The sequence below is a fragment of the Bos grunniens genome, chromosome 4 (assembly GCF_055505025.1).
Source record: "Bos grunniens cultivar Pamir isolate PY7600 chromosome 4, Bosgru_T2T1.0, whole genome shotgun sequence".
Classification (NCBI taxonomy): Eukaryota; Metazoa; Chordata; class Mammalia; order Artiodactyla; family Bovidae; genus Bos; species Bos grunniens.
Window position 1 is genome coordinate 28,414,712 of NC_141168.1, and position 13,116 is coordinate 28,427,827.

The window sequence follows — 13,116 nt, forward strand, 5'->3', positions numbered from 1 at the left end:
TGGTTAGTTTTAGAGATGCAGATTCTTGGGTCTCAGACCAGTCCTGAAGAATCATTTTCAGAAGTGTGCCTCAGGGCCCTTATTCTTAATATTCCTCCTACCTCAAGTTTCAGTGTGCATAGTCATTAAGAACCACTGCTCTAAGTAGCTGGGAGGTGGATGGGAAATGGGAGTCAGGTGGTTTACGAACCCATGAAGGTAGAGCCTGTTACCCACAGCAAAGGCCCCTTGGAATTGGTGAAGGAATGGAATTTCCTCCACTGGAGGCCCTAAATACTTCTAGTCTTGAGAGTAAGGAGGGAGAAGCTGAGCTATATGAGGGTAAGGTTGAGTGTGTGTGCTTGGGGTAAGGGGTTGGCTTGGCAGCCTTAGCCGCTTTGCTATTGTCGTTTAGTCTCTCAGTCGTGTTCAACTCTTGAGACCCCATGGCCTGCAGCCCGCCAGACTCCTCTGTCCATGGGATTTCACAGGCAAGAAAACTGGAGTGGGTTGCCATGTCCTCCCTCCAGGGGATCTTCCCGATCCAGGGATTGAACCTGTGTCTCCTGCATTGGCAGGTGGATTCTTTAGCACTGAGCCACCAGGGAAGCCCTAGCAGCTTTGAGCCCTGCCTCCGAGACGACCATATTATCTTTGCAGCCAGTAACCCAGCCCCCCACTTGTAGTCTACAAACAACACGGAGTACAAACCACAGCAAATTTATTACTCAATATCCAGTGCCACATCATAGCACCACCCGGAGCCCTCACCTCCCCTCCCCACCTGGCCCAAAGGGTACACCCGAAATGGAAGAAAAAAAACTAAACCCAGATCCCTGCTCCTCTTCTGGAAGAAGGGGCCTTGGCCCTGGAAACCCCTTTCCACAGGTCCCAGCGGGCAGGAGATCAGATCCCTCCATGCCCAGAGAGCGAGGCTCCAGGCTCCCAAGAGAGAGAGAACATGCAGGCAGGAGCAGTGGCCTGTGTCTGCGGGGGAGGAGGAGCTGGGAGGGAAGGGCACTGCCTGAGGAGTCCGGGAGTCTGGTCCTCCCGGGATGATGCACGCGGGAGCTTCTGGGCAGCAGGGGCCGGCCCCTGGTTGGCTAGCGCTTTGACAGCTCGTGGGACAGCCAGTCCAGCCCGTCGTACAAGCCTGTGCCCTGGGTGGCACAGGTGGCCTGGACATACCACTGTGGGGAGGGGGAAAGAAAGAGATCAGCAGCAGGGAAAAAAAAGGAGATGCCTTTGTTTCCTGCCAGGCCTGGGGTTTCCTGGGGCCAAGCGGGCCCTCACCGTGCGGCTTCGCAAGTGCTGTAGCCCCAGCTTGTCAGTCAGCTCGCTCACAGGCATGGCGTTGGGCATGTCCTGCTTGTTGGCAAACACCAGCAGCACCGCATCCCGCAGTTCGTCCTCCTGCAGCTGGGGGAGGTGAAGGAGGTGGGTGGGACGCAGCTGTGCAGGGAGCCCCCTCCCACCTTCTACCTTCTAGCATATTTGTGGGAAAAACAGAATACTGTGTCATCTACTGAACACAAGACAGAGAGTTACCAACTGCTTAAGGCCATGTTGGCCTTAAGTCCTGCAAGGGTCTTTTTCTAATTAGACTACCTGCCCTAGTCAAGATGACATTTCCAAATGGCAAAACAAGAATGTAAGAGGATGTTTCCCTCCACCTGGTATAACTCCCCCCTCCCCACTTAACTTCTCAGACTCAGCTGTGAAGACAGGAGAGAAAATTCAAGGGAAAAGTCAGTCTTATACTTTCTACCTGACCGCGATTCAAAACAGGGTGAGTTACTTCTAGTGACTGTGCCCACAAAGAGAGAGGTACGTTCGCGGCCCTTGAGGCACCTTCTGACTCTCACATTGGCACAAAGACTTCTCTTCCCCAGCGCTCTGGGTGCTCACCATCTTCTGGAGTTCGTCAGCAGATTCTTGGACCCGCTCTCGATCATTACTGTCCACCACAAAGATGAGGCCCTGGGTGCAAAGGAAGACAGGGAGGAGGAGCTATCTCCCAAGTCTGGGACACACACAGCCTCCTCTGGACCTTTTGCTTTTCAGCTGTCTTTATTTGTGTCTAAAGCCTGCTCATCTAGTAAGCCTGCTCATTCCATAACGATCTGCAGATACCCTAGCACAAACTGGAGCCATCCTACAACGGATGCAGCCTTTGCCCTCAGGCAAGCGGTCTAGCAAAAAGAAATGCAAGGCAACAGGGAAAGACATGTGATGAGACCTAAATCAGGCAGCTTGGATTCAGAACTCTGCTTCTAAGGAGAAGCGGAAGGTGGCTGGCTAAGTCTCAGAAGTATAAGGGCAATCTGAAGGATGAGGAGAGGCTCGCCTACAAATGAGGATGAGAGGCTGTAAGGGTTTTTTCCTGGCTCAGGGCCAACACCTCAGCCTTCCTAACCCTAACACCTCTTCCCCTGGGGGTGGGGTAGCCCCAACCTGAGTGTTCTGGAAGTAGTGCCGCCACAGAGGCCGAATCTTGTCCTGGCCTCCCACGTCCCAGACTGTGAAACAGATGTTCTTGTATTCCACTGTTTCCACATTGAAGCCTGCAGATAATTGTACAACATATGAGGCAAAAGTCCTGAAAGGAAGGAACTCATTAACACTAAGTGGATTCAGGAGGGACACAAAACCACAAGGCAACGATTGAGGCCCTAGGGAAAAGAACCCCAAGAGGCCCGAGAGAGTCCACAGGCCGGGCGGCGCTAGGTCTCATCCATCCCGTTAGAGATACCCTGACCCACTTCTCAGGTAGCAGGATTCGATGTCAGGATCAGTTCCCCGCAGATAAAGGCCTGGGGCAGAATACGCAGCAGATCCTCGGAAGGGACGCCGCCGCGCTCCCGCTCCTCCCGGCCTCGCCTCTGAACTCACCTATGGTGGGAATGGTGGTGACTATCTCCCCCAACTTCAGTTTGTATAGGATTGTGGTCTTTCCAGCCGCATCCAAGCCAACTGCAACGGAGAGGGGCACAGGGATGGAGATGAGAGCGAGGGAGCCCCCTAGAGCCCAGGGAAGGGGAGAGGCCAAGACAACCGATGCTGACGGGGGCGGAGAGCCCGGGCGCCTCCAGGTGCGCGGTGTTATCTACCTTCGGGGCCTTGAGGGCAGTCGGGGTGGGGAGCGCCAACTCCTGCCCCCAGAGTGGGCGAGGGGCGGCGGAGGACTGAGGGGAAAGAGGTGCAAGAGAAACGCCGAGCGCACCTTTTAAAAGTCGTCTTCAAGGGCGGGGAATCCTCCCTTCTAACCAGCCGGGCTGGGGCGCAGGGAGCTTCACCCCACCCAGGCCCGCAGCTCCGGGTGTCAGGCCCCGGGGGCGGTGCTGCAGACCACGATCCACCCGAGAGTAGTGCCCCCCGGGGGGTTAGGACGTGGGTGACTCGGGGTCGGCGACACGGGTGAGCGGGGGCTGGAGGGACGCGGGGGCGACAGGGCTGCGCAGGGGCCGGCGCTCGCATCCGGGCCGCGAGCTTGGTCTGCCTCACCCATAAGGATCCGCATCTGCTTCTTCCCGAAGATCCGCGAAAAGAGCGCGGACACGGTGAGGCCCATGGCGGGGCCGGGGGAGGGGGCGCGGGCACCGACGCGGGGTGCGGGCTGGAACCGGCCGGCCGCTGGGGGATGGGGCGCAGCAGCAGCAGCAGCAGCAGCAGCAGCAGGAGGAGGTACCGCCGCCGCCTCCGCGCGTCTCGGCCCGCCCTACGTCACCTCGGGCCGGCCCCCGCTCTGGCCCCGCCCCCCAGCCATCAGCCCCGCCCCTCCGCCCCTCCTCCGCCCCGCCTCCAGGCCCTGGCTCCGGAAGACTGAAGCTGAGCGAGTCTTCACCACGTCTACGGTTAGCGCGCCAGTTTCAAAGATGGAAAGGACCTGGGTCTCCCCAGGCTTCTAGCACGCCAGTCAGGTCCTTGGAACTGAACCAGCAACCCGAGCGAAGCCGAGAAAAGCCTACGACGCTCCGTAACGGCCCTCCACCCCATCTTCAGTGGCCGGTCGCCGGGCTTTGGTTTGTTTCGTCCAACACACACTGGGCTCCGGTTTAGCTCTTGGTAACCAGCAGTCTTGACTGTGTGCATCACCTCCCCCCCCCGCCCGGGGGAGGGGGACGGAAATTCCGTGCAAATGTCTTCCTCTTTCCTTTTGTCCTCTCAGCTTCCAGCGAGGGACTTGGAACGTAGCAGGTAGTTCAGTGACCGTAGACTCTCGAGAGGAGTACGCCAAAGGTGGAGGAAGAGATGCTTCATGGTTCCTTAATACTCTAGTTTCAGAGATCCGCAATCAGCAGAACCATTGAAGATCCCCAGTTTTGGTCAGCGTAGACCCTACTGTATACTGCAGAACTCCACCTTCTCCTAGAAGGCCCTGGCGATAACGCCTTTCAGGTCGCGCCGGGCGGCCTTTCTGAAGTTCCTTCCTCACTCTACCACAGACCTGGGGACCAGGATTTTTGATGCACAGCTCTCCTGTGAGGAGGCTCTCGCCAAAGAGCTTCACCAGTTATTTCCCCAATGATCTTAGCATCAAAGGGGGAAATTTCAAGATGGGAATTAATTTTAACTTCTCTTATGACAGAGACTGGGTCAATGCCGCACCCAATACATTAAAACAAATGCTGGCTTGGTTGAATGGACTAACTGGTGGCTCAGTGGAGCAAGGACAGGCGTTTTGCCTATTCTGGATTCTCAGCGGGCTTCGAGGATCAATTGTGCAGTGGACACGGTGAGGTGAGCTGGGAATCAGAGAACGTTTGTTCCTTCCTTCCTTCCCGCATTAAATAAATATCTACTGAGTACCCATTAGGTGCCATTGTTCCAGGCCTCATTTCAAATACCAGTTCTGCCCCCCCCCCCCCCTTTTTTAGGGCTTGATTTCAACAATAAAACCTATCATTTTCTCATCTACAAAAGGAGACTGATATCTGTCCTAATTGTCTCATGAGGTTATGGTGAAGATTAAAATGATATTAAAATGATAATGTATCTGAATGTTTTGTATGATACAACTGGATGTTATCTGGGCTACCAAGAAACTGGGTTTCAAAAGACTTCTAGTGTCTGACCATCACTGTAAAGAAAACAGATTTTGGGCGTCAAGTATCAGTGAATACGTGACTCCTATTCCTCAAAGGCTTACATTCCTAAGAAGGCTTTTACAAGATTGAAGAGCACATTTAAAAGAGTTCGAATATAATAACACAACTAGTGCTGATCAAGTTATCTTTAGCTCTTTCAATTAGCCTTTTTTTCCTCTGTCCTAACGTCTTTATATTTTGAACTTTTAATTTTGTGTTGGGTTATAGCCGTTTAACGGTGTTGTGATAGTTTCTGGTGAACAGTGAAGGGACTCAGACATACATATACACAGAACCATTCTCCCCGAAACCCCTCTCCCATACAGGCTGCCACATAATGTTGAACGGAGTTCCATGTGCTATACAGTAGGTCCTTGTTGGTTATCCATTTTAAATACAGGGACTTTCCCAGGTGGCTTACTAGTAAAGAATGCCTGCCAAGCAGGAGACTGGAGTTCAACCCCTGAGTCAGGAAGATCCTCTCGAGAAGGAAATAGCAACCCACTCCAGGATTCTTGTCTGGGAAATCCCCTGGACAGAGGAAACCGGTGGGCTACCAGGTTGCAAAGAGTCAGTCACAACTCAGTGACTAAACAGCAGCAGCAGCAGCAGCCGTGTGTACATGTCCATCCCGAACTCCCTAACTAGCCCTACCCCTCTGGGCAACTTTAAGTTCCTTCTCTAAGTCTGTGAGTCGTTTTCCATTTTGTAAGGAAGTTCATTTGTATCATTTCTTTTTAGATTCCACATATAAGGGATGCCATACGATATTTCTCCGTCTCTTCACTTAGTATGACACTCTCTCCATGTTGCTGCAAATGGCATTATTTCATTCTTTTTAATTAGCCTCTTTACAGCCCTATTATCGTTGCTCTATTTCACTATCATCTGATCCCCATGACTGAAAATGGTCTTCTGCACTTTGGTATCTCCACCTTGTCATACAAGACTTGATGCCACTCTTGTGATAGAAATCCTTTAGTGTCTTATAACCAAAGGTAAAATCCAAATAATTTAATTTGGGTGCTCATCTATTGTGTCAGCAGTATCTATTGCCACCTCCTTTGCATACCCTAAGCTACTGCCTTGAAATGATTCTCAATGCTTCCCAGGTGAGACAAACTCTCTGATGCTCCAGAGTCCTTGCAAGTTTTCCCTCTGCCTAGAATGTTGTTCCCCTCATTTCCAGTTAGATGGACAATCAGTACTTACCCTTCAAATTCCAATGCATTTCCCCTGAGAGCCTGTGCTATCTCCCTTAGACAGGGCTCCCTCCTCTTAACTTCTGTATCACTTTGAATATACTTGTGTTTGCATGGCTGCTGCTTCTCTAGATGTGGGCTCCTTGAGGGTAGGAACTTGTCCCTTCCTGGTTATCACCTGGCATAGCACTTGGTATGTTGAGAATCAGACTGATCTACATGGGATTCAAAACCCAAGGCTGTGTGACCTTGGTGTATTTCTTCTCTGTGCCTCATGTTGCACTATCTGTAAAATAGTGCTAATGATGCTCAGCAGAATAATTATAAAGACTAAATAGCAAAACTCCTGTGAAGCTTCTGAAATATAAGTGGCACTTAGAATGGACATGATGCCTATATATATTTATTTTTATATATTTGTTAAATGAACCCAGCAGAACTCAGGAAAGATGTAATAATGATTATATTATACACCGTCTAGATGTCAAATATTGTCCTAGAAAGGGTTGTCATCTTTGTGGTCTAAATGGTAGTCTTAACTGTTGCTCTTTAAGGACAACGGTACTGAGCACCCAAACAGCGGGGCCCCGTCGTTCACCCGAGTCTTTGGTAAGGACTCATTGCGATGTCGCCCCCGTCCCTCGCTGATCTTAGCGCTAGAGCAAGATCCGGCGCCTTCACCAAACCAACATGACTCCGGTGTACTCGACTCTGCTTGCTCTGCTGTGGTGGAATGCAACCAACGCTCGGCTGGAGAGTGACCAGTTCTCAGCCCTGCTGGGTTCTCTTCCCACCGGCCCCTGAGGTAGCCCGCCCTGGGGGCGGGGCCCCATACGTCGCGCTCTCGTCACTTCCAGCAGACCCGGAAGCGCCGTTGTCCAGCCGCTAGAGTTAGGAAGTCGGGATGGATCTACGCTTATCTTAAACCTTTGGTCTGTAGTGCGCCGGGGGCCGGCCGGTGCTGCTGTGGCTGGGTGAGCCGGGAGCGCGGAGCGGCTTCTGGGGCAGTGCGGGCGAGCCCTGGCAGTGTGCTCCTCTCGTGCCAGCGTCGCCCCGCCTCTAGGATAGGACCCGCCCCCGCCCTCCTGCCTGGGACCTGGCAAGCATTTCTGCCGGGCTGCCCCGCCGCCCTGCATCCGGTCTCAAACAGCTGCTTGGAGCGGATGTGCGGCGGAGGGGGACAGCTATCTCCCCGTCGCATACAACCCCCGCTAGCATCTTCGTGACGCTCTCCCAGGCTGTCCAAACCCTGACCTGGAGCAACCCGTCCTGAACTCTCATGGAGAAGTTTGGAATGAATTTCGGGGGCGGCCCAAGCAAGAAGGACCTGCTGGAGATCATTGAGACTCAGAAAAAGCAGCTCCTCCAGTACCAGACACGTCTCAAGGATGTAGTCCGTGCCTATAAAAGTCTGCTGAAGGAGAAAGAGGCGCTGGAGGCCAGCATTAAGGTACTGTCCGTATCCCACGAGGCGGATGTGGGCCTCGCAGGTGTGCAGCCTCAAGGCCTCACCTTTCTTGACTCTGTGGATGACCGATGCTCCACTCACAGCGAGGATAGCACAGGGACCGCCGCCAGCCTGGATACTGCGGCCAGTCTCACCAGCACCAAGGGTGAGTTCGGGATAGAAGATGACAGACTGGCCCGTGGACCACCACCTCCAAAGTTGGAAGAGGCCAGCGGGTCAGAGAGTGGCGTTAGCTGTAGTAGTGGGGACGGACCATCTGGGGGTGGGGAGGTGGACAAACGACTGCACCAGCTGAAGACTCAGTTGGCTACTTTGACCAGCTCTTTGGCTACAGTCACCCAGGAGAAGTCCCGCATGGAAGCTTCTTACCTGGCCGACAAAAAGAAGATGAAGCAGGACTTAGAGGATGCCAGTAAGAAAGCAGAGGAGGAGAGGGGCCGGCTGGAGGGAGAGCTGAAGGGATTGCAGGAACAGATAGCAGAAACCAAAGCCCGGCTTATCACGCAGCAACACGATCGGGCCCAAGAGCAGAGTGACCATGCCTTGATGCTGCGTGAGCTCCAGAAGCTGCTACAGGAGGAGAGGGCCCAGCGCCAGGACTTGGAGCTTCGGTTGGAAGAGACCCGGGAAGCTCTGGCCGGGCGGGCCTATGCAGCCGGTCAGATGGAAGGGTTTGAACTGCAGACCAAGCAGCTAACCCGTGAGGTGGAAGAGCTGAAAGGTGAGCTTCAGGCTCTTCGAGATGAGAAGAATCAGCCTGACCCCCGGCTGAAGGAGCTTCAAGAAGAGGCTGCCTGCCTTAAGAGCCATTTCCAGGCTCAGTTGCAGCAGGAAATGAGGAAGGTAATTATCTTCATTTCTTTCAAATGTGAGTCATTTAACTTAAAGTGGCTTCTCAGGTGGCTCATTGGTAAAGAATCCACCTGCCAATGGAAGAGATTCTGGAGATATGGGTTTGATCCCTGGGTCAGGAAGATCCCCTGGAGTAGGAAGTTGCAACCCACTCCAGTATTCTTGCCTGGAAAACCATATAGACAGAGGAGCCTGGTAGGCTACAGTCCATAAGGAAGTAAAGAGTCAGACATGAGTCAACACACACTTGTAACACATGGGGAAATATTAGGGTTTTTTTTCTCCTTTGACAGAACTAAGTGCCTGCACTGTTGATTTTTTATGCTCTTCAAAAAGTTTCACTTGTGGGTCCTGAGAAATCCTTTTCTGTGTGGTGTTGATAGTATCAACAGAGTGCTTCCAACAGGATGTGGAGTTTCTGAGTGTAGTCTGAAGTTGGAACCAGACAGATCTGAGCGTGGGGCATGGCATCTTTCCAGCTGTGCTCTGTGAAGCAGTGTAGCAGCGGCTGTGTAGTGAAAGGTGGAGTGGATGCTTATAGCAATATGCCTATCTATGGGTAGCAGTGGATGCCTGTAGGTAGGGTGGCTGGAGGGGACAAAGGGAATTTTCACAGAAGAAATCACCTCTTCTATTGCTTGCAGTCAATATTTGCCTTGTCTGGAAAGATAGGCTATTTTCTAGTGCCTCCTTTCAGCGTGGGGAGAGATCCAAGTCAATTCTGAACTTCCAGGAATGTTGGAAGAGGAAAAGAATGTAATACGGTGAAGAGCACACTTACACGTGAGCTTGGTGTATGGGTGGAGAGAGTAGAAACGCTAAAGCAGAACAGTAGCAGGTCTCCAAAGAGTCTTGATATCACTGGGTATAATGTGTGTCTAAGAGCGGGTTACAGGAGCTTGGGTTAGCTCCCAAACTCAGAAAGCTTCCCAGTTCCCATTTTTTGCCAGGCCACCCGCATCCCATAACCTTTTTGTCCTCCCTCTCTTGCTTTCTTAAAGTTGACCCTCTGACCCTGTGGCTTTTCTGGATGCATCTCCACCTGTTCCCTTGTTTTTTCAGACAGCCATCGCTGAGGATCAGCTGCGCCAGCAGTCGCAGTTGGAAGAGCAGAGGGTGGCGGCCCTGGAGAATCAAATATCCCAGGTGTCGGAATTGCTGGGCACCTACGAGAAGGCCAAGCAGAAGGACCAGCTGGCCATCCAGAAGCTGAAGGAGCGCATTCTGCAGCTGGACCTGGAGAACAAAACCCTGGCGCTAGCAGCCTCCAGCCGGTCCCCTCTGGACAGCCATGGAGAGGAGTCCAGTCTGGATGTCAATGTCCTGAAGGACAAGATGGAGAAGCTGAAGAGGCTGCTGCAGGTGGCGGCCAGGAAGAGCCAGGTGACCCTGGACGTGGAGAAGCTCTGCGACCTGGAGATAATGCCCAGCTCCGAGGCTGCTGATGGGGAGAAGGCCACGGCACTCTACTACCAGCAGGAGCTGAAACAGCTGAAGGAGGAATTTGAGAGGTACAAGATGCGGGCCCAGGTGGTCCTCAAGAGCAAGAACGTCAAAGACGGGAACCTGGGCAAGGAGCTGGAGGAAGCCCGGGAGCAGCTGGCCGAGCTGAAGGAGAAGTACATCTCGCTGCGGCTGTCCTGCGAGGAGCTGGAGCGCCAGCACCAGCAGGAGGCCGAGGGCTGGAAGCAGGAGCTGGCCCGGCTGCAGCATGGCCACCGGCAGGAGCTGGAGCGGAGCCAGCTGGACTTCCGGGACCGCACACTGAAGCTGGAGGAGGAGCTGCACAAGCAGCGGGACCGGGCGCTAGCTGTGCTGGCCGAGAAGGACCTGGAGCTGGAGCAGCTGCGGTCCGTGGCCTTGTCCTCCGGGCTGCCGGGGCGCAGAAGCCCCGTGGGCGGCGCAGGCCCCAGGGACCAGGCGGACACCTCCCCCCCGGACAGCCTGACCCAAGCCCTGCAACTCGCCGCGGTCAGCGAGCCCACTTTCTTCCTGTATGCCGAGCAGCTGGCCCGCAAGGAGGTGGAGATCACGTCGCTGAGGAAGCAGAAGCACCGGCTGGAGGTGGAAGTGCATCGGCTGCGGGACCGGTTGCTGGAGGAGGGGGAGCGGCATCGGGAGGAGGTGGGAGCCCTGCAGAGCCACATTGCGAAGCACAGCCGGGACCAGAGCCGGGAGGGGGCCAACCTGGAGTACCTCAAGAACATCATCTACCGCTTCCTGACCTTGCCCGACACCCTGGGCCGCCAGCAGACGCTCACTGCCATTCTGACCATCTTGCACTTCAGTCCAGAGGAGAAGCAAGCGATCATGCGGCTGCCAGTTGGTGGTGGTTGGTGGCCCTCTGGCAAGAGATGATGCCATTTTCACTCCTCCAATTTCTGTGCCTCTTCTGTGAGAAAGGGACAGGCTCTGGTTTCTCCCACCTCTTCACTTCTGTCACCGTCTTGTTTCTTCACTGTGTTGACCTGGGAGGAATCCTCAGTGTGGGATGGGATCTTCTGTCAAATGCCTTTAATGCCATTTTATCCTTGGGCCCCAGAGATACCGAAAGTGTTGGGACAGCATCTTCTGATGGCCTGTGCATGAAGGGAGGAGTGGGGAGAGGTTAGGATTGAGAGGTGCAAAAGTTGGGGAAGTGAGTGTCTTTTAAAATAAGGTTTGTTTTTTTTTTTTGGTTTTAATATCCTACTCCTAGTGCAGAGCTAGGAGTACCCATGACTCCAAAGAGAGTTCATTTAATTTCTAAACACACACAAGGACCCACTGTTTACTCCATTTCATCACAATCTTGAGTCTGGCCAACTGCTGCCCCAATTCTCTGGGGACATAAATGCAGGCTGGAGAGGGACCAGGAAGTTTGAAATAGTGACAGATTGTCCCCTAGTCCAAAGGGCCCAGGGATAGTGAACTTGGGGAGTTCGTCGTGGAACTGGGAAACTTGAAATACTTAGGGCAGGGCACGACCTAGTCCCTGTGGTTTGTCTGGACAAACCGCACCACTGTGACCATCCTGGAGAAAGCTGCACAGCAGTTGGTTCTTAGGGAGTTCTTGAGTGACCTGCTTTTGGCCTGGATAGGCTTCTGACCGCTCACACTGGTCCCTCACTGCCGTAACCTGCTGTACCGTGTTGGCTTGAGACTGTGAGTGAGTGACTTTGCTGTCTATCCCTCAATGTTGAACTCCCATTAAGAAAAAAAATCTACCTTCTTAGAGAGGTGTCTGATCAGGAAGCTCTGATCCTGCCTGGATACAAAGAATTAGCTCTGGGATTTGCACCCCCCACCCCCCAACTAGTTGTGCTACAGAGGATTCCAGAAAGATGCTGTGACCCTCACAAGAAAGTGGTAGAAATTCAGCCGAATAGGGCTGGGGTACTTGCTACACTATGGATAGCCATCTGGCTAAACCTCCGCGTCCCTGCAGCCAAAATGTTTGTGCATTACTGTTACCAGAGTCCTTTGCCCTCACTTAGGGAGGTCATAGTGTTTCAGTCCATAAAACTCATCTTCCTCACCTGTGTTACTACTAATGGAGGGACTCAGAAAAGTTGGATTCAGACAGTATCATTTCCTTATTCTTTGCTTTCCCCCATCTGCTCTTGCTGGTTGTAGAGATCTTTGGATCCTAAAGACGGGTGCTCTGCCACAGACTAACATGTATCTTTCTGTTCTTCATCATAGTGATTGATCTGTGTTGTGAGGGTTTGGGGGTGATTAAATAATCTGATTGGGAGGCTAGGTGATCCAGACTATCTACAGTGAGCAGACTTAATGGAACAGAAGTGATGTGTTCAAGTGATAATAACGATAACCACAGAATCATTAAACTTGATCAGTTTGACCTGTTTGCTTCCCTAATGGTGTGTATATACATGCATGTATATGTCTGGACACAGTGTGAATGTAAGTGGTAAGCGAAAAGAAGGTAAGAAATACTTCATATATTAATCAACAAACTTAAATCTAGGAAGGAATACCTTAGTACTTTAACTGCCTTGGTTACAAACCAAATATTTTGGCCTGGAATTGTGTGTATGTGTTTGTGTGTAGGCTGTTACACTGGAAAAAACCTTCTCATGGGTGGGCTCTAAACTTCCATAATTTCTGCTTTAAACTTTGAAAGTAATGTGCTTCTGAATGCTTTATTATATTTCCAAGTCAGTATTCATGATATCCTGGAAAAGTTTCTCAGGATATATCCTAAGTTCCTGTAGGATATGATGTTATTTCCAGGTGGTTTGAATGAAATAGAAAGATCCATAGTCACGGTTGCTTTCCTAGGACTAATGATTCTGTGCTTTTGAATTCTGAGGAGATATTAAACAAGCTAAGAGGCAAGTCAGTGTCTGATTAATAACTTTAAGCATTGGTATATGTAAGGCTGCTGCTGCTGCTGCTAAGTCACTTCAGTCGTGTCTGACTCTGTGTGACCCCATAGACAGCAGCCACCAGGCTCCCCCGTCCCTGGGATTCTCCAGGCAAGAACACTGGAGTGGGTTGCCATTTCCTTCTCCAATGCATGAAA

General features: G+C 52.3%; 2 protein-coding genes across 3 annotated transcripts; one reads left to right on the forward strand and one right to left on the reverse strand.

Moving 5' to 3' along the window:
* Positions 1 to 683: 683 nt before the first annotated feature.
* Positions 684 to 3,689, reverse strand: ARF5 (ARF GTPase 5). 2 transcript variants are annotated; one of them, XM_086395790.1, is made up of 6 exons: positions 3,484 to 3,689; positions 2,872 to 2,952; positions 2,434 to 2,543; positions 1,888 to 1,959; positions 1,273 to 1,398; positions 684 to 1,169 (listed from the first exon to the last, which is right to left on the reverse strand). In XM_086395790.1, the coding sequence occupies exons 1-6, from the start codon at positions 3,548 to 3,550 to the stop codon at positions 1,083 to 1,085; spliced, it is 543 nt and encodes a 180-aa protein (XP_086251916.1). In that variant the 5' UTR covers positions 3,551 to 3,689; the 3' UTR covers positions 684 to 1,082. The 2 variants fall into 2 exon arrangements, with proteins under 2 accessions (XP_086251916.1, XP_086251917.1); XM_086395791.1 differs by having other exon boundaries at positions 1,845 to 1,959.
* A 3,133-nt stretch (positions 3,690 to 6,822) lies between these two features.
* GCC1 (GRIP and coiled-coil domain containing 1) lies at positions 6,823 to 12,432 on the forward strand. The gene is made up of 2 exons (XM_086395783.1): positions 6,823 to 8,579; positions 9,651 to 12,432. Exons 1-2 carry the CDS (start codon positions 7,548 to 7,550, stop codon positions 10,944 to 10,946), a joined length of 2,328 nt encoding a protein of 775 aa, XP_086251909.1. The 5' UTR covers positions 6,823 to 7,547; the 3' UTR covers positions 10,947 to 12,432.
* The last annotated feature ends 684 nt before the right edge of the window (positions 12,433 to 13,116 follow it).

Bases quoted from the DNA above. Each gene is read 5' to 3' on its own strand.
- ARF5 (XM_086395790.1), bottom strand. From the start codon at position 3,550: ATGGGCCTCACCGTGTCCGCGCTCTTTTCGCGGATCTTCGGGAAGAAG. The intron at 2,544-2,871 runs GTGAGTTCAGAG...AATTATCTGCAG, and splicing joins CACCACCATTCCCACCATAG to GCTTCAATGTGGAAACAGTG. The intron at 1,399-1,887 runs GTGAGCACCCAG...CACCTCCCCCAG, and splicing joins CTGACGAACTCCAGAAGATG to CTGCAGGAGGACGAACTGCG.
- GCC1 (XM_086395783.1), top strand. From the start codon at position 7,548: ATGGAGAAGTTTGGAATGAATTTCGGGGGCGGCCCAAGCAAGAAGGAC. The intron at 8,580-9,650 runs GTAATTATCTTC...TTGTTTTTTCAG, and splicing joins TGCAGCAGGAAATGAGGAAG to ACAGCCATCGCTGAGGATCA.